This window comes from Thamnophis elegans, chromosome Z (genome assembly GCF_009769535.1).
Source record: "Thamnophis elegans isolate rThaEle1 chromosome Z, rThaEle1.pri, whole genome shotgun sequence".
In the NCBI taxonomy this organism is placed as follows: domain Eukaryota; kingdom Metazoa; phylum Chordata; class Lepidosauria; order Squamata; family Colubridae; genus Thamnophis; species Thamnophis elegans.
In genome coordinates, this window is record NC_045558.1 from 96038253 (window position 1) to 96062816 (window position 24564).

Sequence of the window (24564 nt, forward strand, 5' to 3'; positions counted from 1 at the left end):
CTGTATCAACAAAAACTAGCAAATCAGGAACAAGTTTGTTATTAGATCAGCTGCAGCACTGAACTACCACGGTGCTGTAAGGGAAAATACCTAGCCAGAAGCCATCTGATTTCGCTCTCTGCAATTCGTCTTGACAAAGCTGAACACGCTCGAGGAGAGCGACTTCCACGTGCTCGCTTGCAAACTACATTTCCCAACATGCTTCGCCGTCTACTGATGATGATGCACTGAAGAGGAGGCACTGCGAAAGCTCCTGCTCTGTTGTCAGCGCTTAAAAAGCGGAGATTGAGGTGCGGGGGTCTCTCTGTGTCTCGGAAGGACTCCCCCAGCTCTTTCAGGCGACCTACATCAGAGAGGAGCGAGGAGGCCTGCCTGCTAAGTGCATTGGAAAGTAAGGAGGGGAAGGGAGGGGAGCGGAGAACTGGACCTGCCAGCCTGCTTCCAGGGAAAAGTAGGCAAAGGCACAACGCGGTGGGGAGGGTTTGAGTGTTTGATAGTAAACAAAATTAGGAAAGAGGAGGCGGACAAGAAAGCAAAATTTAAAAATTGTGCCCCGGGAGTAGAGAGGTAGACACATAATGGTGAAAGAGAGTGTGCAAAGGCAAATGGGACAGAAACCATTCCTATTTCTATTGGGAAAGAGGTGCATAGATTAAGAACAACTATTTGAGTTTTTCGAGTGGGGGGGCGTGGGTGAACGTGCTTGAAGGACGAAGTAACGTATGAATAATGTTCCAATTATCAGAAAAATATCTTGTTCAGGAAAACTGGTGGGTGGATAAGGAAGGAGGTCAGTAGAATTTGAGAGGTTAGCAATAAAAATGCCTGTCGATTTTCAAAGGCTTAATTACGAGAGTAAACTTTGCAATAAAGGCAATGTGAAACAATATGTGAGGTACATACATACATCTTTTTCTGTGTTAGACCACAGAACTACATTTAGATCTGGGAATTATGAGTCATTTTGTTTAAAATTCCAGTATTACATTTTGGCCCTGAATTTTAGTCTCTACATGCCTGGAGAAAGGTCAAATATGGCCTGATGAAGATTGTAGTTTAAGACTGAACTGATGGTCTCAAAAACACATGGGGGGGGGCTAGGATAGAAAAAGAATCTCTACAAGTGATGGAACTGAAAGTTTTGTCATTTAGTTACAGCTGTTAACAGACATTACCAAATGTATTCTAGAAAAGATGATTAGAGGATCAATCAATTGATCAATGCATCGATCTGGATTATAGAACTGAGTATAATACACGCTTCTTTGCTACCCCAAATTTCTGGCACCAGAATAAGCAGGGTAAAGATTTTCAAGCAAGAAAAATCTCAAAAGAACGAGCAAGACTTTTCCCTATGCAGCACATTGGCTTGTAATAGTTTGAAAAAATAGTTTTAGTGTACTCGGAGACCCCACCCCCATCAACCATCATAAAATCCAAAGTCTTAACATTATCTACTGTACTGCTAGCAATGTTCATGCCTTTTGATTACCTAATACTAATAGTTTGCTAAGGTTTCTAGCTCCAACAACGCCTCTCTATTATATTTGCCTAACTTGCCCTTGAATCTAGTCAATTTCAGTTATTCCCAAAAATACTAGATAACAGCAAACTTGATTAGACTTGGATGAGAGACCAACAAGAAACCCCACATTTGTGGTTTACACTGGGAAGTCAGAAAACTTCCCACCAAAAGGGAATAGTAAAACTAAAGTCAACCATACTTTTGCTGAGGAAACTATATTAATATGTCAGTGAAGTCACCAGAAGTTGATCTTCATTCACAGGAGAATGCTTTTAACATTTGGTTTCACATTTATTGACCTAAAGGATCTGAAAAGACCAAAACCAAACTAACCTCCCTTAATTCATGATTTGTTGTGCCTTCTCATGACCATTAGATAAAATGTTCCAAAGCAAACAGTTGGTGTTCTCCTTCCCTTCCTTACCACATAACAGATAATATTTCTGTCTCCAACAATATAGAGCAATAGATTAAGATTCAAATAAATATAGATTAAGATTCAAATTTTGTTGTTAGTTGTGAAGTCATGTCCGACCCATTGCGACTCCTTGGACAACATTTCTCCAGGTCTTTGTGCCTTTTGGTACTATCCATGGGGTTTTCATGGCAAAGATACTGCCATTTCCTTCTCCAGTGGATCACGTTTTTTCAGAACTCTCTGCTATGACCTGTCCGTCTTGGGTGGCCCTACACGGCATAGCTCATAGCTTCATTGAGCTACACAAGCCCCTTCACCATGACAAGGTAGTAATCCATGAAGATTCAAATAAATGAATCTTAATCTGTGGAGTCCTCAAATGCACACTTAAGCCTTTTGCAGCTGTTTCATTACCCAGCTAGGTAACATCATTAGTGCTCTGATCAGTGCACTGATGATGTTACTTAGTTGGGTAATGAAACATCTGCAAGCAAACAAACAGGCTCAGTGAGCACTAAGGACTCCCCAATTCAACTCTGAGCTACGTATTTGCTTTTATTGATTTTTGAATTTGACACTGAAGAAACCAAGATAAGGTTTGGGAGGAGTAAAAACAGTATCCAAAACAAGATAGGATCAATTTACAACATAATATGGGAGGTAAAAATGAATGCTTGCTTAGCAATTTATATGCCTGGTTTTTAATTCAAATGAGTTAATACTTTTTTAAAAAGCTAAAGAACTACATTAATGAAACTAGAAGGAAGCTTAATTGAAAGCTAATGTCTGCTTATTTGGATTTTTATTCAAAGCCAAGCCAAGAATAAAAAATGGCTAAATAGGATAGAAAGATTATTTTGGGAACTATATGCAGAAGTTTAAAAAAAGAAAAAGTGGTCAAAATAGTTCTCACCCTGGTGTAAGAATGAATGCCTAATTGGGAACCTCTCCCGAGAGTTTTCAAACGTGTTGCAAGTAGAGATGATGAGTAGATACTCACACACACACTCACTCATTACCATTACTCTGAAGTATTCTTTATTGAATTTCATCCCAAAGGAATAAAATGATAAGAGTTTAGAAATGTTAGAGAATTATTGCATCACCTTGCAGGTGTGAGATTACCTGCACAATGGTCTCTGCTGAGAAAGAGTAGGGAAAAAAACCTTTGAGATTAACCAGTTAGACCCTTCCTTACAGTATGCTGTGCTAGATACTTCCTTGCAAAGGGGGGTGTTTTTCAACATGGGAAACCATTCCAAAATCCCCGTGTGCAGCCAAAAATGATTATTTATTGCCTGAAATATGCCCTACCTTTTGTGGTTTGGCCAGAATGTGTAAATTGGGCTGGTAGCCCTGAAATGACTAAAATGGCCATCAGCCATTTTTGCAGGTAATGTTGGTTTGGTTTTGTCATTACCTAATTATGATTGTTACTGGCTAATGGGCTAGTTGATCATTTGAATGCTTGTATTTTAACTAACCTAGTTCTACTTCATGATTAATACATTCATTTTGCTTTTGGGGCACAAATTAAGCTGCCCAGAAACGTAGCCTGGTTTTATTCCCAGCATTTGGCAATTCTTCAAATGTTCTCTCCTTACAAGTGATATAGACAGCCCTGCCAATATGTGTCCTGGATATTGGATATATCCCTTACATATCTATTCAAAAATTAAACTTGATTGAGGATACTCTTTTGAAAGCCCTGTAGCCAATTTACCAGACATTTACTCCATGGCAATTCAAGAAAAGGATATTCTCTATTCAGGTGCCCAATTATGGAATTTCTTTTCTGAAAATTTGTCATTGCTGCCAAGCTTTGTTAGCTTGAGGTGTCAACTAAAGAATGACCTTTTGGCTTTGGCTGAATTTATATTGAGGAAAGCCGTTTTTTCTAATTTAAATTGTACTTAAAACGGCTGCATTAAATCATGACAAAATATTCCACTCCAGCTAAGGCAGTTGAACTGGTCTTCAAACAATCAAAAATCTTAAGTGTACAGGGGGTGGGCAGGCAGAGAGGAGAGGCCTTTCTTAAAAGCATTTGCTCAACAAATAAAGAAGAATGTCAAGAATCAAAAGTTTCAGTTTCTGGCTAAAGTAAAGTAAGCTCTTGAATATTCAATCTGGATATTCTTGACTTTTGTGGCACTTGGTTGAAATTCAAGTTGTGCAACTTAACAAATGCAGGGCCAAAATATTTGGCCAAAATATTTCAGACGGATGCAAGAGACCTGGTAAACAGAATGTTAAAAACACTTTTAACCTGTGATTTGCATTTATAATATAAAGCTCACCTGCTTTGCTCTATTAGCAAGATGACCTGATAACTTCAGAAACAAACTGATATAGGGATCACACTGTAAATAACCCCACTTTCCGATCACTTTATGGAGGGGGGGGAGCTCTTTTTAGGATAGATCAGGAGTGAGAAAAAGGAATGTAGTTTGCTTGCTTACATCAGAATAAAATAAAGTTATATAAGAGGATGAAATACAAGATTATTTTAGGATTACCTCTTGCTCCTTTAAAATGTTTGTTTGTTTTCAATGGCTATACATAGTTTTATTATTTGTGGACACAGTGAAACAAGCTTTGAATTGTCAATAATCTGTTAATGGAAGATTTCCAAACAAAATTTAAATAGCTAGAATCAGACCATTTTTTGGCAAAACTACTCCACAATACAGATTTACAGTATGTCTTAAGATTCTGCAACTTTTTAATGCTATCCTTCATTTATCCCTTGCTAGATTTTAACAATTGGCATAAGCTATTAAAATGCCCTGGAATGTCAGTTAGTTTTGTTTGCAAGTTAAACATGAGCATATCCACCATTATACTGTACAATCTGCCTGAGGACATTGCTTCCCTCGGAAAATAGTCTGCTTCTAACTCCCTGCACCATGAAATCTGAAATAGATGTTCCTTCACTCCTCCAGCTTTTCTTGCAATACTGAAAAGGGGTAAATTCTTGGTGAAAGCTTGGGCCAACATTTTTAAAATTATGAACAGACACAGAATGTACCAGATTCCACAGTCTTGTATATTTTATTGGATCTCTAAACATTCTCCTTACATAAAGAAAATAAGAGTGTATGAATGCACTACTTAAGAGCAGAAAGAACTATTTTTCACCATTTAGTTTGTTTCCAGCCTCCTTTGGCTGCTATTCACTGGAAATAAACAAAGTAACTTGAAAGTTAAATACTGCAATTGGTGTAGTTTTCATTCCATCCTTTTATGTAGCTGCAAATACAGCATTTCTTTAACAAAACTGATTTTGAAATAATGTAGAACTGGCAAAGCTTTTTTTTTAAAGAATCATAAACTAACATTAAAGTACTTAAAGTCTATAAGTGTTGTGTAACAGCCTTGTAAGCCATGCATTTATAATGTATGCAGAATTTAAAGAGCAAAAAGAATACATTGATTTGGCAACTCCAGGGATAGTTTGCTTCCAGTCCAGAAGATTAATTTCTGAAAAATTGCCGGACTTTCCCCAGATTAATGTGGTAATGGGAGGGAAGGGAGGGGAAAGAGAACATGTCAGTTTTTCAATATATTACATTATTGGGGAATATATATTGCACATACATTGTCAAATCATCTGTCATTCTTCTTTCCTAAAAGAACTATTAATTACTAGCACAGATGATACCTAGTTTGAGTAATGAAATGTCTGCAAGACAGTACCAAGGACCCCTCAGAAGACCTATTAATTCAGCAAATTTCCCCTTCCCAAATCTGCCTACAGAAGCCAGACCATAGCATACCAGAAGCAAAAAAAAAAAAACCAAAGGCATGGGGAAAGTGGTTTAAAGGTACAGTCGCCTTAAAGAAAGTGACAATGACCTGATATTTTGTTAAACACACCTACTCTCCACTGTCATTTCTAATTAGCTACACTAAAGTCTTAATAGAAGGAACACCTCCGCTTGAGGGCTAGATTAAAAGGTTAGTTGAAATCCCAAAAGAAAGAAGTGATAAACAATTTAGCATAAACATCTGCACAGGAAGTCATTAGGAGTCAATCGCAAACTCCTTCTTTTCTCCAGCAAACCCTGATAATACACAGTATAATACACAGTCATTGATGTTAAGGTATCCTCACATTATTTCCCCACCTGCTTTGAAAACCTTGGTAACAATAAATATTTTCACAATGATGTTACAGTATCTTCTCATTATTTCCCCATATGTTTTGAAAAGTAATTTTCAATTTCAATTATTTGTATTAAAGGGAGTCAGTTAATGAATATTTTTACTACAGCAAAATCTTAATGATAGTAATAATCTCCAATGTTCTTTTCTGACATTAGATGTGGCTGCCTAGGACTAACTACCACCTTTTTTTAAAAAAGAAAAACATTTTAAAAGATGGACACATCTTCTCACCTGTCAACATCCATTCCCAGTGAAGCAAAAGGGGAAAAAGTTGTAAAAGAGCAGCATTTTGGCATTGCAAACGTGATGTGCATTGAATTATTTCCAATAGCCTTTTATTAGCTAATAGAATATCAGTAGGCCTCCTAAGTGGAAAGGCATTTGCAAAGATTTGAATGAAATTAGCTTTAATGCCTTCTGTCTAAGTTATTTGCCCAGCTGTTTCCATTGTTGCAATTCTGTAAACTGAATCAATGTAGATATATACTTACATTATGTTGCCCAATTAACTCATCATCTTTTCAAACTTCTTATATTTCCTCAAGGTGCTTCAGATGGAAAAGGTCACATGAATCAATAGTTACGCTTACGTGTGCCTATTGACTCAGTAAGTGTCTTTTAAAATATGTTTGTTATAATTTAGGAATAATAAAGGGGACTCCTTGACCCTTGTTTAAGCATAGTACCTACCTGGCAAGCTGCAAGAGGTGAATATGTTTTTGGGTCATGTCATGTTTGATTGTTGTGTGTCCTGTGTAGGGTAAGGTAAAGGTAAAGATTCCTCTCGCACATATGTGCTAATTGTTCCCGACTGTAGGCGGCAGTGCTCATTTCCGTTTCAAAGCCAAAGAGCCAGCGCTGTCCAAAGACGTCTCAGTGGTCATGTGGCCGGCATGACTAAACGCCAAAGGCGTTTGGAACGCTGTTACCAAAGGTGGTCCCTATTTTTCTACTTGCATTTTTACATGCTTTGGAATTGCTAGGTTGGCAGAAGCTGGGACAAGTAATGGGAGCTCGTTCCATTATGCAGCACTAGGGATTCAAACCGCTGAACTGCCGAACTTCTGATCAACAAACTCAGCATCTTAGCCACTGAACCACCACATCCCTCCTGCGCAAGACAAAATCAATTGACAAAATCCTCCAAGACAGTTCATTGCATGCTTTCAAAATTCCAGATGGGTTGACTTGCTACCCCCTCCCCCCAAAAAGACTGGGGCACTTAGCATTCACTGACTGGCAGTTATATTCCACAATCTCATATTAGAATATTTATAAACCCTTCTTTTTGATATAAAACTAATTGCGTTCTCCTAAATGACTCTTTGCCCCAATCCGCTAAAGGTCAAAGTGAGTAGCCCGAAACTTTTGATAATTTCCAAGAATTGAGTAGCTCAGATAATTTTTTATGTTTCTCATTGTGCCCAGGTAACACCATTGCTTTGCAAACTGTAATGGCTGCCATAGATTTCCAGGTGTAATTCAAGGTGCTGGCTATTCTCTGTAGCCCTCAGTGGCATAGGACCAAAGTAATTGTGGGAGTGCCTTTCTCCCATTGTTTCTATTCAGCCCTCCAGAAACAGGAGAGAGAGCATGCTCTGGGTCTCTGCTATCAAATAATATAATTTTGTTAGAACTCAGAGTTGTGTCTTCTCAATGGCAGTAGCTGTCCTATGGAATAACATCCTCTTGGAGATTTGGGTGGCCCCAATCCTATTAGCTTTTCATGAGGCACTGAAGACCCGCCTGTTTCCCCAGGTATTTGGGTCAAGATGTTAGGTGAGCTCTGCTGTTGATACATTTGAGGGGAGTCATTGTTTTATATTGGGGGGGGTGTACAGTGGGAGTTGTACACTGTGGTTTTCATACTATTAATATTTATATTAATATTAATAATAAGTTGAGGAAGGGAATGCTCCAAATCAAGGTAATGGTAGGGTGTTTTCATCTGTGAGATAAAGAATGTTCTTCCCTTTAAAGAAAAAAGTTTAAGTGTCAGACCTGGAAGTCATTTTTTACATGGGGCCTTCAGGCCTGCCATATTTCCTACTGTGGGAAAATGGGACGGGGGATTATATGGAGTATGGGTGAGGTATAGTCAAAATAAAATTCTTTTCTCAGAGGGTCAAGGACATCTTGCCCTGTAGCTGCAATGAGGTGACTCATTGCAGTATCCCCAGTTTTGGACGGTGCCCGATTGGATCATGTGATGGACACGTGGTTGCTGGGCAGGGACTTGAACTTTCATTTATGTGGGGAGAACCTGGAAACTTTCAGATTTGGGTTTATGTGAGGGTTCCAAGTAACACTCCCGATGAAAGAAGACTCTGAGGCTTGAGTTTCCTCAAAGTTCCATTTTATTAGAGATGTCATATTGGCACATCTAGAAGTTTCCAGGTTTTGACTACCTAAAGCAATGTCGCAAGCACCTCTTCTGCTTTCTTTACACTAATGAATTATGTAACTAATAAATGATTGCCCTTTTGGGTTAGCCAATGAGTTGCTTATACAATCTTCAGATGGAGCGTTGTGTCACTTGGGTGAAATGGATTTCAAATAATTACCTCATTAAATATAAAGACAGAGAGAAGCCCAATTTAAATAGCAAAATAGACCTGTGGATAAGGAATGCTGAATATTACTATTTGACATATTTTGTTTAGCAGGTGTCATTTTTTTTGTTATCGAAGCATAGCTGAGGAGAAAAATTATGCAAGGAGGATTTTTTTAAAAAAAATTCACAGTACATTGTCTATTTCTCTGAGAAATAATTTTGCTCCCTCCCTTACTCTCTTTTCCTTTCTAAACAGAATTGTTGCCGTCACATCTAGTTCTTTCCAAATATATCAGTCTTGCCCTGCCAGAGAGGTAAGCAAAAATGAAAGTTTATGAATGTATGGATTAGTTAAATAATTTGCAGAAAACCTGGGTGAATTGGGATTGTGGAACCAAGTCATAAAAACTTAAGAAGAATTCCATCCGAATATGCCCGTTTATAAAGCTAGGCCTCAACTTATAACCATTTGTTTAATGACTGTTCAAATTTACAGTGGCGCTGAAAATATTAATTTGTAACTTACAACCATAGTAACATCCTCATAGTCTTGTGATTGCCATTTGTGACCTCCCTATCAACTTCCAACAAGCAAAATCAATGGGGGAAGGATTTCTTTAAAACCATGTTTCATTTAACAATTGGTAATTTGGTTAACAGGGATGCAGTGGCTCAGTGGCTAAGATGCTGAGCTTCTCAATCAAAAGGTCAGCAGTTCGGCAGTTCAAATCCCTACTGCCGTATAATGGGGTGAGGTCTCGTTACTTGTCCCAGCTTCTGCCAACTTAGCAGTTCAAAAGCACCTAAAAATGCAAGGAGAAAAATAGGAACCATCTTGATGGGACGGTAACAGCGTTCCACGCGCCTTCGGCGTTTAATCATGCCAGCCACATGACCATGGAGATGTCTTCAGACAGCACTGGCTTTTAGGTTTTGAAATGGAGATGAGCACTGCCCCCTAGAGTCAGGAACGACTAGCACATATGAGCGAGGGAAACTTTTACCTTTACCTAATTTGTTTAACAATCATAACAAAAAAGTCATAAAATGATCACTTAACCTTGCTTAGTAACAGTATTCTTGTTCCAACTATGGTGGTAAGTCAAGGACCTGACTAACAAATTAGTAAACTGGATTTTGCACCCTGAGGCAAATGGAAACTCTGCTAAGAGAAATAAAGAAACTTACCATTCTTTTTGGTGTTTAAAAAGCACTCTCCCCCCCCCAAAAAAATGGGTGGAAATGTCTGTGCATCTTATACAGCGAATGTTGTATAAGCCGAAGCCCCATCCACCTGCTAGTCCTCACCCACCGATAAATATATGCTTATTTAGTCATAATTCAAATTCGAGAAAGAGAGAATTGACTGCATATTTCTGGAACTTTTCATTACTTTTTCATCAGTACCCATCAAAATGTTATCTAACTCAGTCATTTTATCATAAAAAACTTCCTCTTTACGGTCATTGTATTTGCACATATGAAAACCAGTTCATCTTCATACCTTCCTTTTCCAGTTCTTGCATAGAGTTAAGCTCACCCTCTGCATTCAATATTTCACCATATCTGTTTGTTCCTTTTTGTATATTATTGCATATGAAAAGGCTTCAATAGTTGATAGCCAGGCTGGAATTTTTAAATAATATTGTCTTTTAATCTTCTCCCAATTTAGTAGCAAAGCCTCCCATAGGTAATGTCTTCTAAAATACCCTTGTGTTTTAGTTCCCTTGTACCATAAAAAGGCATGCCATCCCAACAATAATGTCCTTCAAGAGTCAATAATCTGGTATTCCTTAGTGTTGTCCAGTCTTTAGCCTACATCAAACTTGCTGCCTGATAATATAGTTCCCAGTTGGGCAGGCCCAGACCTCCTCTTGTTCTTGCATCTTGTAACAGTTTCAGTTTTATTCTTGCTTTTTCCCCCTGCCGTATGTACTTCAACACTATTTTACTTAAGTCATCAAAGTATTCCTTCCCTAGTCTAATTGGAATCGTCTGGAACAGATATAAGATTCTAGGTAGAATATTCATTTTAATTGTAGATATTCTCCCTATCATCGATAGTTGTAAATTTTCCCATTTCTTCAGATCCATCGCAATCTGTTGTTTAAGTTTATAGTAGTAGTTGTCTTTGAGAGCACTGCATCTTGCTGTTAAGTTTATCCCCAAATATTTGACCTTATTTGTAGCCTGCATCTCCAAGGTTTCCGCCAATTCTTCCTTTTGACTTGCTGGTATATTTTTTGTCAAAATCTTCGTTTTGTTTTTATTTTCAATGTTTTTATTTTCAATCGTGCTACTTTTCCACATTCCTCTATGCTTTCTATCAATTTAGATGTTGTTTCCAATGGATCCTTTAGAATGAAGGCCAAGTCATCTGCAAATGCTTTTAGTTTATGTTCTTCCTTTTTGATTTTCATTCCTTTTATTTCTTTTCCTTCTCTGACATTTCTATTTAAAACTTCTAGTGTTAAGACAAAAAGTAATGGTGATAATGGACAGCCTTGTCTAGTTTCTTTCTTTATTTCAATACTCTGTCAAATCTCCATTTATCATTATCGTTACTGTTTGTTTGTAATATATAGTTTGTATGGCTTGAGTAAATTTCTCACCAAAACCCATCTGTTCCAGTTGTAACAGCATAAAACGCCAATTCACGTTGTCAAATGCCTTCTGAGCATCCCAAAACATCAAAGCCAATTATTTTTCGGGATGTGCCTCAGGAACTTTTGTTCTTTGGAAAAATCTGCGCTTCTGAAATCCTGTTCCTGTCTTTTCACAGTTAAAAAAAATCAACAAAAATTCTATTCACGGTCAAAAATCCATATATATTGTTATCAACTACTAATTTTTCAGTTGGATAAAAGTGGAGGGAAAAATCACTAGGCCAGCCTGAACTAGTAATAGACCTGAAGAATTAGATTGATTTTAAAAAGTTGAAAAATGAAGTTACCATCTTGATGAACCTCTAGATTTGAAATCTCACTGCTGTTAAATAATCAAACATAAAAGGTTCAGAGCCGGTGTAGAAGGAAGCATTTTCACTTGTAACACCACCATCTCTCCCCTTTTAGTAAACTACTAGAAAAAAAGGAGAAAGCAAAGCTGAAGATGCTTGGAACATACCAGGACCAAGTCTATATTTAAAATTAAGCATTTAAGAGCCATAGACCACGTGATGCATAAGATCTGATTGCAACCCATTAGTCACAGAAGCAAATAGAAACTGTTTTTTTTGGGGGGAAACCTAGGAGAATCTCCCAGGGAGAACAGGAGAAGAATGCATGCAATGCACATGCCAAGAAAAAAAAGTAACCTCCAGTTTTAATGTATATTGAGATAAGTGCTAATCTCAATTTATAGGGCAATTGTAGGGATTTCAAGGAGAAATATTTGAATAGTACAGAATAGCCCTGGCCCAGTGCATTTTTTTTGTAAGCAGAAGATATTTGGTTAAATTCCTGATATCCTAAACATCTGTCTCTTACTTTAGTGATGGACAGATATGATTGTAGGCTATTTTACTTGTTAAGTATGTGACACATAGCACATCAGCCACTATCTCTGCCTCTCAAAAGTTAAATCAAAGTCAAATTGCCAGTGCATCAGGTTAAGTTCCTTTCAATCTATCCAAATAGCTTTTTTATACCAACTATGTGCTATCAAATCATTTTTGATTCCTAACAAATACATATTTTTCTCCATAATCTTTTGTACCTATTTGCTGGTAAATACAAATCTCACTGTAAGATTATACTTTGTAAAATACTTTGGGATGGGGGAGTGTTTAGCTTAATGAAAGACAAACTTGATAGGTTTGCAAGTATCTTGTCTTTTTTTTTTAGTGTTTGCTTTGTCTTCTCCAAATAAATAGTTAGCACAATATGGCCCAAGTTGAAACAAAACTCTAATATGGGACATGAAAGTCCTTGCTTTTAACAGGTTCTGTATTCTTCGTGTTCATTCAGTTAGAGTGTTGAAGCAAATTGCAATGCTAAGGGGTAACAGTTTGGATCACAACAGATACAATGGAGCATTAGAGCAAAGTGTTAAAGTTTCCCTTCCCGTCTCATGTCAGAGTCACTATTGGTCCTGCCTGGTGTGAGATGTTAATAATTCAGCATTTATTTGAGCCTCCAAGTAACCTGCTTCAGAAGCCAATGCAAAGCATAGTATGCTAGTGTTAAACTAATTAATACAGAGAAACAGGTGAAGGATCATGGAATGCACATGTGAATTTGCTAAAGTAATTTTTTTTAACTGGTAGAAGCACAGGCGTTTCAAATAGACAGTGATTGCATCACATCTGGTTAATGAAGACCTTCCCTGCCACAGACATATTTAAGCCATTTTACTTCTATTCTTGTTGAATTGAATACATCTTTGCTTAATCTTAATTTTTGCAGTGGTCTCATTGCACATCTAGAAAACAGCCTTCATGATGTTACAGTTTTCTTTTTCTGTTTATCAAAGCCACCCAGGATCACTCAACTCCTTTACTTTCTAATTACTGGAAATCATACATAGAATCCCCTCAGATTTCTCAGGACACTTCCATGCCACACAGGGTTCCATTCCCTAGGTGCTAACAAAGCAGTTTAAAGCCATCCTATATTCAAAAAGCAACCCAAAAATTATTTAGTGAGGCGGCAGCCCTACAATAGTATACATCACACATGATGCCCCATGAATCACTGTAAACTTGCAAGGAATACCATAAAGCAATCAGTGCTCTCCTCCACCTGAATAACAGGAGAGCAAAACTCTTTTTTCATCGTTTTCTCATCCACTGAACAATTACACATTCTGAAGCCATGAAAATCTCTCACTCCCACCACATACAAAAAAAAGGAAATAAATTGTTAGCCACCTCATTCTCCTCCTTAGTTCACATTGTATGTATTTGTTTGGCTGTTTGGGTGTGTGTGTGTGAGTTTTTCCTCTGTAAAAATGCTTTTCAACTGCATTGCCATGTTTCCTCCTACATTTAAAAGACTTCTGCAAGCTATAATAATTCAATGGTAATGTTAGCATTTGCAATTGGGTCCTTACCTCTAATTCTGGCTGATGCCCATACAGTTGGTGAAGAGGGGGAGGCATTGTAACTAATGTTTCCAGACAGGCACCAGGAACTGGATCCTGAAGCTTGAAGCCAGGCTGAAGCAAGGAAACTAACTACCCAAAATCTTTTCAAAAAACTAACAGCTTGACATCTGTTTCAAATAAATCATTGATTGGAATGGGGGAAAGAAAGCAATGCTGATGTTTACAGCTGATGCAGAATTGATGCTACAGCCAAAGTGGAAGTACATACAGATTTCAAATGTTTTACGTTTCTTCTTTGAATCAAGTGCCTGAGGGTTGTTGTTGTTGTTTTAATGAAAATAATAGGTATCTGTAAGCATGGTATCCTCTCAGTGTGAAACCACAATTCCAACTGATACGATATGATATCTTTATTGATTAGCCTATAGGCCAATATAGGCTAACCTTTTTGTCATTGCGTGCTGAAAGCACTCATATGCACCCATAATGCAAGGTGTGCGCCATCCCCACCAGCCCTGCCACTCCATACATGTGCATACACCCTCATGTGCGCTGCACATGTGTATCCCACCCCTGCACATGTGAGCGTGTCTCCCACATGCGCCCCACCCCCCGCGCATGTGTGGCATAGATCCAAAAACCGGCTGGCCGGCATGCATGCATGCACGGTGGAGCTGAGCTGGGGTGACAGCTTGCGTGCACACAGAGAAGGCACTGCATGTCAGGTGTTGCATGCGTGCCATAGGTTTGCCATCACGAGTAAGTCTAACTGAAAATGATGAGAGTTGTAGACCCAGTGCAATTAAACCACACAGGGCTGGGAAAGTATTCAGTTCCATGCCTGTTTCCTTTCTCCCCTCTTTGGTGTGCAAATGCATAAAGCAGTGCTCACATGCTCATCCCAGCTGTCAAAGTCTGTGTTGAAAAATATCAGGCATCAATGATACCTGTGAGTCTGCATCTTCAATCTGATGGTAGAACTGTTGCTTAACTGATATGGAAGAAAACAAATTGATAATATTTTTTGGCATGGCAAATTGTTTTTGACACACTTTTGTTGCTCTCTGCTCCATTTCAGGGCTGCTGTACCAGAAAGATGAATGTGGGCACAGCTCACAGTGAAGTGAACCCAAATACCCGTGTTATGAACAGCCGCGGCATATGGCTCTCCTATATCTTGGGAATTGGCCTCCTGCACGTGATTTTGCTCAGCATTCCTTTCTTCAGTGTCCCTGTCGTCTGGACGCTAACTAACCTCATTCACAACATGGTATGAAGGTGCTCTTTGGCTTCACAAACAGGTGCTTCTGCAACAGGCAGTGGAAGGAACCAAAGTAATGGTCCCACTCTGGGCTCTCTAAACAAATGGGAAGGGGTGAGGGAATAGACACATCAGTGGTCACTGTCATACATTCAGGTGCAATTGTTGCACAGCCCTACAGCCAGTGGGTATAATCTTTTCTACCTGGAATCCATTTCCTGGACCTGAGTGCTTCCTTGAGCATCTCATCATCCTACATAGATTCCTGGCTCAACTTGGAAACTAGCCATGTATCTCAGCTAAACTATTGTTGATTTGGGGGCCCGTTTGATGTATCAGTGTTCTTTCAGTGTTCTCTATATGGCAATTTAGGATAATGTGATGACAGGTATTAATATTATCTGGTGAAAATGTCCATCACATCACCTGGGACAAGGGTAACAGTAGAATATGCTGAGTAAGGTATTTGAAGCAGAATATTCACATATAAAGATCTTAGTTTATTAAGTCAAAGCCCAGTAAAAGTGGCAAAGTGGCATTCCCACTGCTTCCTATCATGCTTAGCTTAAACTATCATTTCCCTTTACAGAGAAAAAAAGCCTGGATTAGTTTTTATTAGTTTGCAAAATCAAGTTTGATATGTTGGTGAATAATCAAGATTAAGTCACATTACAGTAGAAAATTATTTAAAGAGAGTTGCCTTTGGTTGAGTTGGTTCAGAAGAATTAATTAATGGTTGCCTATCCCTGCTTTGAGAACTATAATCATAATGACAGATTCACTAAGCCCAATGTATAAGGGATGAGATAGATTGGTACAATACTAATTTGTCCTACAGTGAAATATTAAGTCATGGGTGTGCGTCAGATCTGACTGATATGCACATGTTCACACTACTCTTCCTGGATTAATGTACATTTTAGGGTACAGGTAGTCCTTGCTTCACAATTACAATTGAGATTGGCAATTCCACCACTAAATGATGCAACTGTTAAGCAAGACATCATATTATTGTGACAGACTTATGACCTTACTTCTACCCCAGTTGTTAAGTGAATCAGTCTGTATCATTGAACGAAACATTATGTGACCACAATTTGTCATTTTACTGCTCTTTGTTGACTCTGCTTATCAGAAACCAGCTGGTAAGTGTGCAAATCACAGGACATTATGAGAGTTGTAAACTCCCGATGAGTTGTGAAGTGACTGGAATGATTACATGACCATGGAGACATTGCGATGGTTGTGTGAGAACCAGTCATAAAATTGTTTTTTCAGTGGTATTGTAACTTTGAATGATCACTAAATGGGCCAATCATTAAGCAAGGATTACCTGTATATATGAGGAAGAATCAACCTCCCCCAAAAAACCAGGTTATAAGAATAGGAAAAATTGCATAAGTAAATAAAAAGTGGTATGAAAGTGAACTGCATGGAGAACATAAGGCAAAATGTAATAGAAAGTAATACCTTAAAAGCTATAACAATGGTGACTAGTTTCAGGAAAGTGGTTCTTTCTCATTTCAATGATATGATCAGCCAGTCATTTAAGAGATTACTCTGAGATTTGTATCTCAGAGTAATGTCCTCTCAGTTCATCTTTCCTGCAGTGCCAAGTAGCTGCTTCAGCTGCAAACCGAGTGCCCATGAGATACATATTATGAGCCTGACCCTGGAGAGCTATCAGTTCTCCAGCTAGGGGCCTCAGCTACTTGCCTGGAATCATTACTTCATTATAGTAATATGATAACTGAGAATGACCACAAGTCCACTAGGATTCCTTCTCTCTGAATAGATTTCATATTCGATTGCACAGAATGACACTAAACTCAAAAACTTAGCTTTTAATAACATAGGCTCATCCCTATGGAGATTCTCAGTCATCCAGGTCATGGTTGTCCCAAAGGTGCTTTTTCAAGAGGCAACTGGACTTTCTTGTTTTCTCTTCGAAGACGTTTCACTTCTCATCCAAGAAGCTTCTTCAGCTCTGACTGGATGGTGAGAGAGTAGAAGGATTTATATTCCTTGCAGTCAGCTGGTCATTTACATCCTTTTAGAATATAAATTCTTCCATTCCCCACTGTATTGGGGGCAGGAATATTGAAAGAGTCTCTGGTTATGGTTTGTATTATTTCACTTTTGTGGAATTGACACTGCTACGTGTTGTTCTATCTGGCCATTCCTACTAGTCTATCATTAGTTGCTGAAATGGTTTTCAGAGCTGTATAAGTGGTAGCCTTTGAGTGGAACACTGAAAGCTGCAGCCCAATTGCAGGCCAGAAAGATGGCTTAAAAACCCATTTTGTTATATAAGAATCTACTTGAAACTAATTGAGGCTTTGCACTCCAGTTGGTTGTTGTTAAAGGTGGAAAATTTAACTTAAGCGCTCTTTTCCCCACTGAGATGTAACATACCGTATATACTCGAGTATAGGCCGACCCGAATATAAGCCGAGGCACCTAATTTTACCACAAAAAACTGGAAAAGTTATTGACTCGAGTATAAGCCTAGGGTGGGAAATGCAGCAGCTACCGGTAAATTTCAAAAATAAAAATAGATACCAATAATGTTTTTGAATATTTATTTCAAAGAAAAACAGTAAACTAGCAGTGTATTCAATGAAATACTTCACTCACCTCATGATGCTGATGTCCCGCTGTGATGATAATGTCCCGTGCAGCCGCGGGAGCGATGTCCCGCTTCCTATGACACACGGCACAGTGATTCCTATCATTGGATCACTGTACCAGAGGAGGTGGGACATCGCTATGTGGCTGCTTGCCATAACAAGGAGGAGGTGGGACATCGTTGCAGAGCGGCAGGAGGGGGAGGAAGGGGAATCGTAAGACAGCCCTGCATTACATTAGAACGTGAGGAGGGGGGATGGTGCGGTGCGCGCTGCACGGCAAACTGACACAGAGGGAGGGGAAACTCACAGGGGCACTGGGCCATTCACGAGTGTCACCCAGCGGCATGGCCCCGCCCCTTTTTCTCCTCCATTTCGGGCAAATTTTTCACTGACTCGAGTATAAGCCGAGGCGGCTTTTTTCAGCCCAAAAAGTGGGCTGAAAAACTAGGCTTATACTCGAGTATATACAGTAATCTGCAGTAGTTTTATTCAGTGTTTTTACTCTTGAAATGAGAGGATGAACCATCTACTACCCGGCAACCCAAAGATTGTATCAAAATCTCCTGCGCAGCAACTTTGTTGTCAGAACATTTGCACCTGCTCAGGTATATATAACTACTTCACATAGAGAGAAAAACATATCGCCATCTTTGTCTGGTGTCCATATTCCGCACATCAACACTAGCTATGGAGATGTGAGATGTTAATCATCCCAGTGGCCAGGATTCACTGTATCATTTTCCAGCCTACTAAGTATGTCAGTTTATCCTCTCAAGCCTCTTGGAGACTAATTCTTGCTTCTCTCCTTGATTTGTGTCCATCCATTTGTATAACCCAGATCGGGCTGTCAATTTATGTTCTATCCTCTGTAGTTCAGCTCCCCAGCTGGCTCTGATGTATGATGATGCTGAAGAACTCTTTGGCACAGCTCTTATCATGACTGCAGCCCAGTGAAATAAGTCAAAAAGAACCTGGACAGGCGGGAGTCATAGTATCAAGCTTGCCAGCCAGTAATTATTTCCATGGATGTGAAGAAATTTCATACTGAGTATTTGACTATTTGTTTGCTCTTGATGCCCTCTTCTCTTAAGACAACATGTCCACTCAAAGCTAGTATTCTTGGTCTTTGGGGGGAATGCCCCTCCTTAGCATGAGATTCAACATGTGGTTATGGTAATGGAACAGAAACAAGGACATCTAATTTCAGTCCTCCTTTATTACACTTTGGCCAAGTCTAATCAGCTTATTTTAATTAGGTATTGGTAGTCAGAAAGCCCTTGTTGCATCATGTATAGGTATTGCCTTACAATACAACTGATTTTCTATTGTGAAGCAATGTAGTTGTTAAGCAGTTGATTTTACAAGCTTTTTTTGCCATGGTTGATAAGTGAATAAAACAGTCATTAAGTAAATCCAATTTGCCTAATTGACTTTTCTATTCAAAAGCTGGGAAGGTCACAAATGGCAATCACTTGACTCCAGGATGCTGCAACTCTTGTAAATATATGCCAGTTACCAAGTGCCCGAATTTTGCTCATTATGAGAGTGGAGATGTTGCCACGGTCATAAATGCAAGAAGTTACTTACTTTTGAAGTGCAGTTGTAAATTCAAATGGTTGTTAAATGAATGGACTCTAGGATCACCCATACTGATAGTTTCATTCTAAGAAATAGCCACAATTTTTAGCAGTAAAACAACCACTAAAAAAAAAGAAAGCACTAATTCTTCTTAAAATAGTGGTTTTGGACTTTATCCCAGCACTTTCCCTTATTGTATCACTTTCACTGCAAAAATACTGTACTGTACTGTACTGTAGGTCATTTTCACACTTCTCATCACTTAAACTGCAATCTGAAAGAAAGTATGCAGCCAAGCGAGGTAAAAAGTCCTGCTAAACTACCAAACCTTTACGTTTTCTTACAGAGTATGTACATCTTCTTACACACTGTGAAAGGAACGCCATTTGAGACTCCTGATCAGGGGAAGGCCCGGCTGCTCACCCACTGGGAACAGATGGACTATGGAGTACAGTTGACAGCTTCTCGCAAGTTCTTGACTATCACACCAATTGTACTGTGAGTACCAAAGAGACTGTGGTTGGAAATTCTCTTCTATTGTCATTTTCCAATTTCAGCATTCAGGGAGTGCTCCAGTTTGCCCTGAAATAGGGGAATCAAAGCACTATTACATGGAAGACCATTGAGAACAAGATGGGCTAAGTCATAGATACCTCATAGTTATGTCAGCTGTAAAGCAGTCTGGAATTATATTTTTCAGTCCCCCTCTCTGTTGGTCTTTCTGATGAAACTTTTGGTAAAAGTTGTAGGTCAGCAGATGTGGGAGGGAGATATTACACATTCCTAACCACTGGCTCACCACATAACCTAAGAACATAAGTGTCCTGCTGGATTAGATTAATGATTATCTATCCAGCATTCTGTTTCCTACGTTGAAGCAATACATGTGTGTATTGCATGTATGCTTAAATATCATTTATTGGATGAATCATAGTTTGCTAGTTTGCACAAGACAATAATGGCAACACCACCCACCCTAGCTGAAAGCATGGGATGTAGAAAACCAATTATCACTTTATGTACTGCCCAATCTGATGACAACTTGAAAACCAGTGGCAAGTCATGAGGACATTGTCTCTCCCCTGAGTTCATCGACAGCATTCATCAATTTCTCTTTCTCAGGTTTAGCTCTTTTTTTTTTTTATTAAATGTTTTTTAGTTTTAGTTTAAAACGGGTACAGCATCTTTCTTAATATATCAATCAATTACAGATAATACAAAAAAAAAGACAAAAACAACAATCAGAAAAACAAAACAAAACACAGGTGTCTATTATGAAAAAATAAGAAGTATATCAACTGGTTACAACATGTTTTGGTGCTTCTCTTCCGTTAGCTCCTATTAATTCAGATATCTTAACTCGAATATTTACCATATCAACATCATTATACCTCCAGTTTTAATTATTATGGTTATTTAAACATCCTTCATCCTTAGCTATGCTAAGGAATTAGTCCATAACACATGCTGGCAGTTCATTTACTTATTTGTAAAATCCTCTATTATCATCAAATCCTCATATTCTATTTTAGCTAAACATCCATAATATTCAATTATATCATATATCATAACATTTTCCCAGTATTGATTAACATTTGATTGTATGGGTTTTATTTAGTTTTTAATAGTGCTAATTATTATAGTTAATACTCTTTATGTATAATCTAAAGGTATTTTCTCATATCCAATAGTTAGTTATCATATCAACTCCACATTATATACATTACTATCAATATCAATTATTATTCAGCAATATCTGTTACACGAAAAAGCAATTAGATTTAACTAGTTTTCAATTATATTCATCAATCTATCAGCCAGTTCCAAATTATATATATTGCTATCCATATCAGTCATTATTCAGCTATATCTATTACAAATTGAAGTAATCCGATCTAGCTAATTTTAAATTGTATTGTCCCATCTGTCAGCCTGTGTCCCTCCAACGAGATTTCCTCCGTCCGATAGCCATTCGTTGGATAAATTTACCAAATGTTTCCATAAGCAAATCCAAACAAAAATATTTCGGCACCTTTGGATTCTGAATGTCGGTGATGAAGTAATAACGTTGTCCTAGGCTTATAAAATTTCCCAAATTAACTTTAATTCTCAAGGGTGGATTCTCCATTCCTCCTGCACTCTGTCTCTTTAAATGAATCGTCTTTATAGCTTCCCCCCTCCTTTCTTCCTCTGAGATAGACCAGACACCATTTCTCACATTTTCCATTTGTGTTTCAGGAACATTTAAGCATTCAACGATCTCAGTTTTAACTTCATATTTTAGAATCAATTGATCCAGTTTTCTTTCCAGTTTTTGGTAAGAATCAAAGAGTCCTCTACACGCAGAGAAAAGAGTCTGAAATGAAATCTTAGAGGTATTTTGGGACGCCATGATGTGTCGTAGTTAAAATAGAAGCTCTCTTTCTTTTCCTTACAGGCTTCGAAGCACTTTTTTTTTTAGTCTCTTACAGGCTGTCAATCTTATCTAGTTGTAAACAGAACTAGATAGTAAAGTAATAAAAATGTCAAATCGTAACGGGCTAATTAGTAGGAGATAAGTTTTACGATCCACTTAGGGAGATTCAGAGTGGGGAGGATGTCGCGGAGTTTCTTGAAGCATTTAAAAAGTAAAGTAACCACCAGTCATAAATCCATTAGAAAGAGCCAATTCGCCGCTAAATCTTCCTGTTCTTTGGATTCAGTTAGCTTAATTTTTTAACACGAACAGTCTAATAAAATCAGCTTACCAGATGACATCACTTCTTCCATTCTTAGGGGCAACCTGCAGTTTCAGTTAGCACGCAGCTAATCCAAAAAGGAATTGGCACGAGGAGTTAATACCCCCCCCCAGAGATTTGCGGATATCTCTGGGGTCCTGGGTCCCTCCCCACCTTCACTGTCATCTCCGGGACAGCTAGAGTTCAAAGAACCCGTCCAAAAATCCTTTGGTATAGAGGAATTTCAGGAGTAGCCTAAAACTCCATCTTCTCACTGCTAAGCCCCGCCTTCTTCCCTCAGGTTTAGCTCTTTTTAACCCGTCTCAAGTTGGCATCTTCATCCCATCTTGTGGTAGCCAGTTTTGTATATTAGTTCTTTCCAAATGTTCGGAATCCCTATTTTCTTCTTGCCCCAATTTCTATCCTCAGATGACAGTAGAAAATTGGTTTGCAATTGGTTATCAGTGAAGCCACTACAAAACAAGCCTTTTTTTTTTGCCCACTTTGCTTTACTGCCTTCCTTCAGTCCTCCTAGTGGAAAGGATTAGCCAGGGGCCACACAGAATCAGTAACCATGTAGGATTGCTCTTTTTTCTACCAACTCTTTAAAAAAGGCAATAGACAGGATAGACTTGTAATTGCATATAACTCTGACTCGTCTTTTTGTCGGAACACTTTATAATATTGTGGCATTCCTGAAATCTTGGTTGGGATTTACAAAAATCATTGGATAGAATTGAAATACTGGTAATCTTCATTTAGTTACCATAATTGGAAATGGCAATTTGGTCACTAAAATCTTACTTCAGCTTTCCTTTATAGACCTGCAGAAATTGAAAATGTGAGGATTGGTTCCAAGATTATTTTTTCACCACCATCATAACTGTAAATGATCATTGTAGAAGGCAGTCTCTAAACAAGAATTACCTTTAATTAATAAATAGAGCAAAAAAGTTTGGTGAGCTGCAATTCATTTCAGTGGATAAAGCTCACTAAATCTTACGCAATTTAATAAAACATGTTAGTTGGAAAGGATGGTCCCATAATTCTGATCTTTTTGTTGTCCTCTGTCAGATTGCAGGTAGCATTCCCCCCCTTTTTTTTTATATCATCCAGTTGTGTAGGACAAGGGACAAATATTTTAAAGTATTTTAAACACTATTGCAAAACTGAAACTCCTTTCCTTTCCTTTCCAGTTATTTTCTTACCAGTTTCTACACAAAATATGACCGGATACATTTCATCATCAACACCATCTCTTTGATGAGCGTCTTGATCCCCAAGTTGCCTCAGCTGCATGGTGTCCGTATCTTTGGAATCAACAAGTACTGAGTTTGGGCGGGGGGGTGTCTTTTTTCTCCCTTCCCCACTTTTCTGGTGATTGTGATATACCAGAGTGAGAATCCCACTTTTTTTGTTCTGGCTGCATCTTCAGGTTAGGATTGCAGGAGAGCTCTTTTTTTTCAATGGGTACATTGCACAGGATTGCAAAAACCAGCAAAATATAACCCGCCCTGGGCTTGCAAAGAGACAAGAGGAAGCTGAAACGTGTGATAATTAATCTTGTTATTATTTCTTCTCAAGAATCTGAAATTAGATGCAGTCACACACTACTATATAAAAGGTACTCATCACTTGTTCTCTGGTAGGAAAGGATTCTGGTTCAGAAGAATAATAAAAGCATTATTTGAAGTGACATTCATTTAAGATGATAGCAAATGCACTTTAACATCAAACTGTCCCGTTGTGGGAGTTTGACTTGCTCATTGAAAGGGCTATGTCAGAAATATTAAGCTACAGCCTATGAAAAGAATAGTCAGATTTCTCTCAATTGTTTATAAATACCTTTAATGAAGTAGAGGCAGGATTAGAGTAGAAGAAGAGAAGAAAGAAGCAGAGGAAGTGCTTGCCACTGGTTTTGCAGTGGGCGCTGAGGTTTGAATCCCAGCTTCCCCACTGGCACTCCTGGCCAGAGAATTATTGGGTGAATGACCAGCCTCTTGGAGCACAAACGGCTTACTGTGAAGTTACATGAGAGCAGAGGGGAAGAAGACAAGGAATGTGGCTTATATCAGGGCCTCATTTCCAATATTTTTCTCTTTGTCAGAAATCCAACAGTAGTAGTTAGATTATTAAGATCTATTGTTGATTACTACTTATTTATGACAGTGCTGAAATTCAAAAGCTAGTGTCTCTCATTACTCATTGTGATGTCTAGCAAAGGTGATGGGTTTGTTTTCTTTGTACCTACCATCCATATGGTGGAACAGATTTTGCATAAATATATCATTATGTTAAAATAAAAATGATTTTGTGTCTAGCAGCAATGGCGCATCTAGTATGATATAGTCTTTACTTTTAAGGACTGCTTCCTTTTAGCCTGTTTCTCATCAACAATACCGGTTACTGTAAGAAAGGAAAATGGGTTTTTATTTGGTTAACATCATTGTTAACCTATAATTTCTTCAAAAAGCTGCAAAAGGAAAAGATCCATTTAATAACACAAGTTTCCTCAAACTTCCTACTTTCCAGATATGTTTCACGTCGATTATGCTAGTTGGAGAGCTACATGAGTTGAATCTTCACACTTCTAGAAGGCATAATTTGGGGGAAAGACATTGCTATCTGGGTGTTTTCCTTCTGCAGCTTTTTATTGGGGTGTAAG

At 38.3% G+C, this 24564-nt stretch overlaps 1 protein-coding gene across 2 annotated transcripts; it reads left to right on the plus strand.

Annotated features, from left to right (window-relative positions):
* The first annotated feature begins 228 nt into the window (after positions 1 to 228).
* On the plus strand, positions 229 to 24233 carry ORMDL3 (ORMDL sphingolipid biosynthesis regulator 3). Of its 2 annotated transcripts, XM_032237374.1 has the most exons (6): positions 230 to 391; positions 6659 to 6720; positions 8924 to 8981; positions 14792 to 14983; positions 19529 to 19680; positions 23096 to 24233. In XM_032237374.1, exons 4-6 carry the CDS (start codon positions 14810 to 14812, stop codon positions 23229 to 23231), a joined length of 462 nt encoding a protein of 153 aa, XP_032093265.1. In that variant the 5' UTR covers positions 230 to 391; positions 6659 to 6720; positions 8924 to 8981; positions 14792 to 14809; the 3' UTR covers positions 23232 to 24233. The 2 variants fall into 2 exon arrangements, with proteins under 2 accessions (XP_032093267.1, XP_032093265.1); XM_032237376.1 differs by lacking the exon at positions 8924 to 8981 and having other exon boundaries at positions 229 to 391.
* Positions 24234 to 24564: the final 331 nt, after the last annotated feature.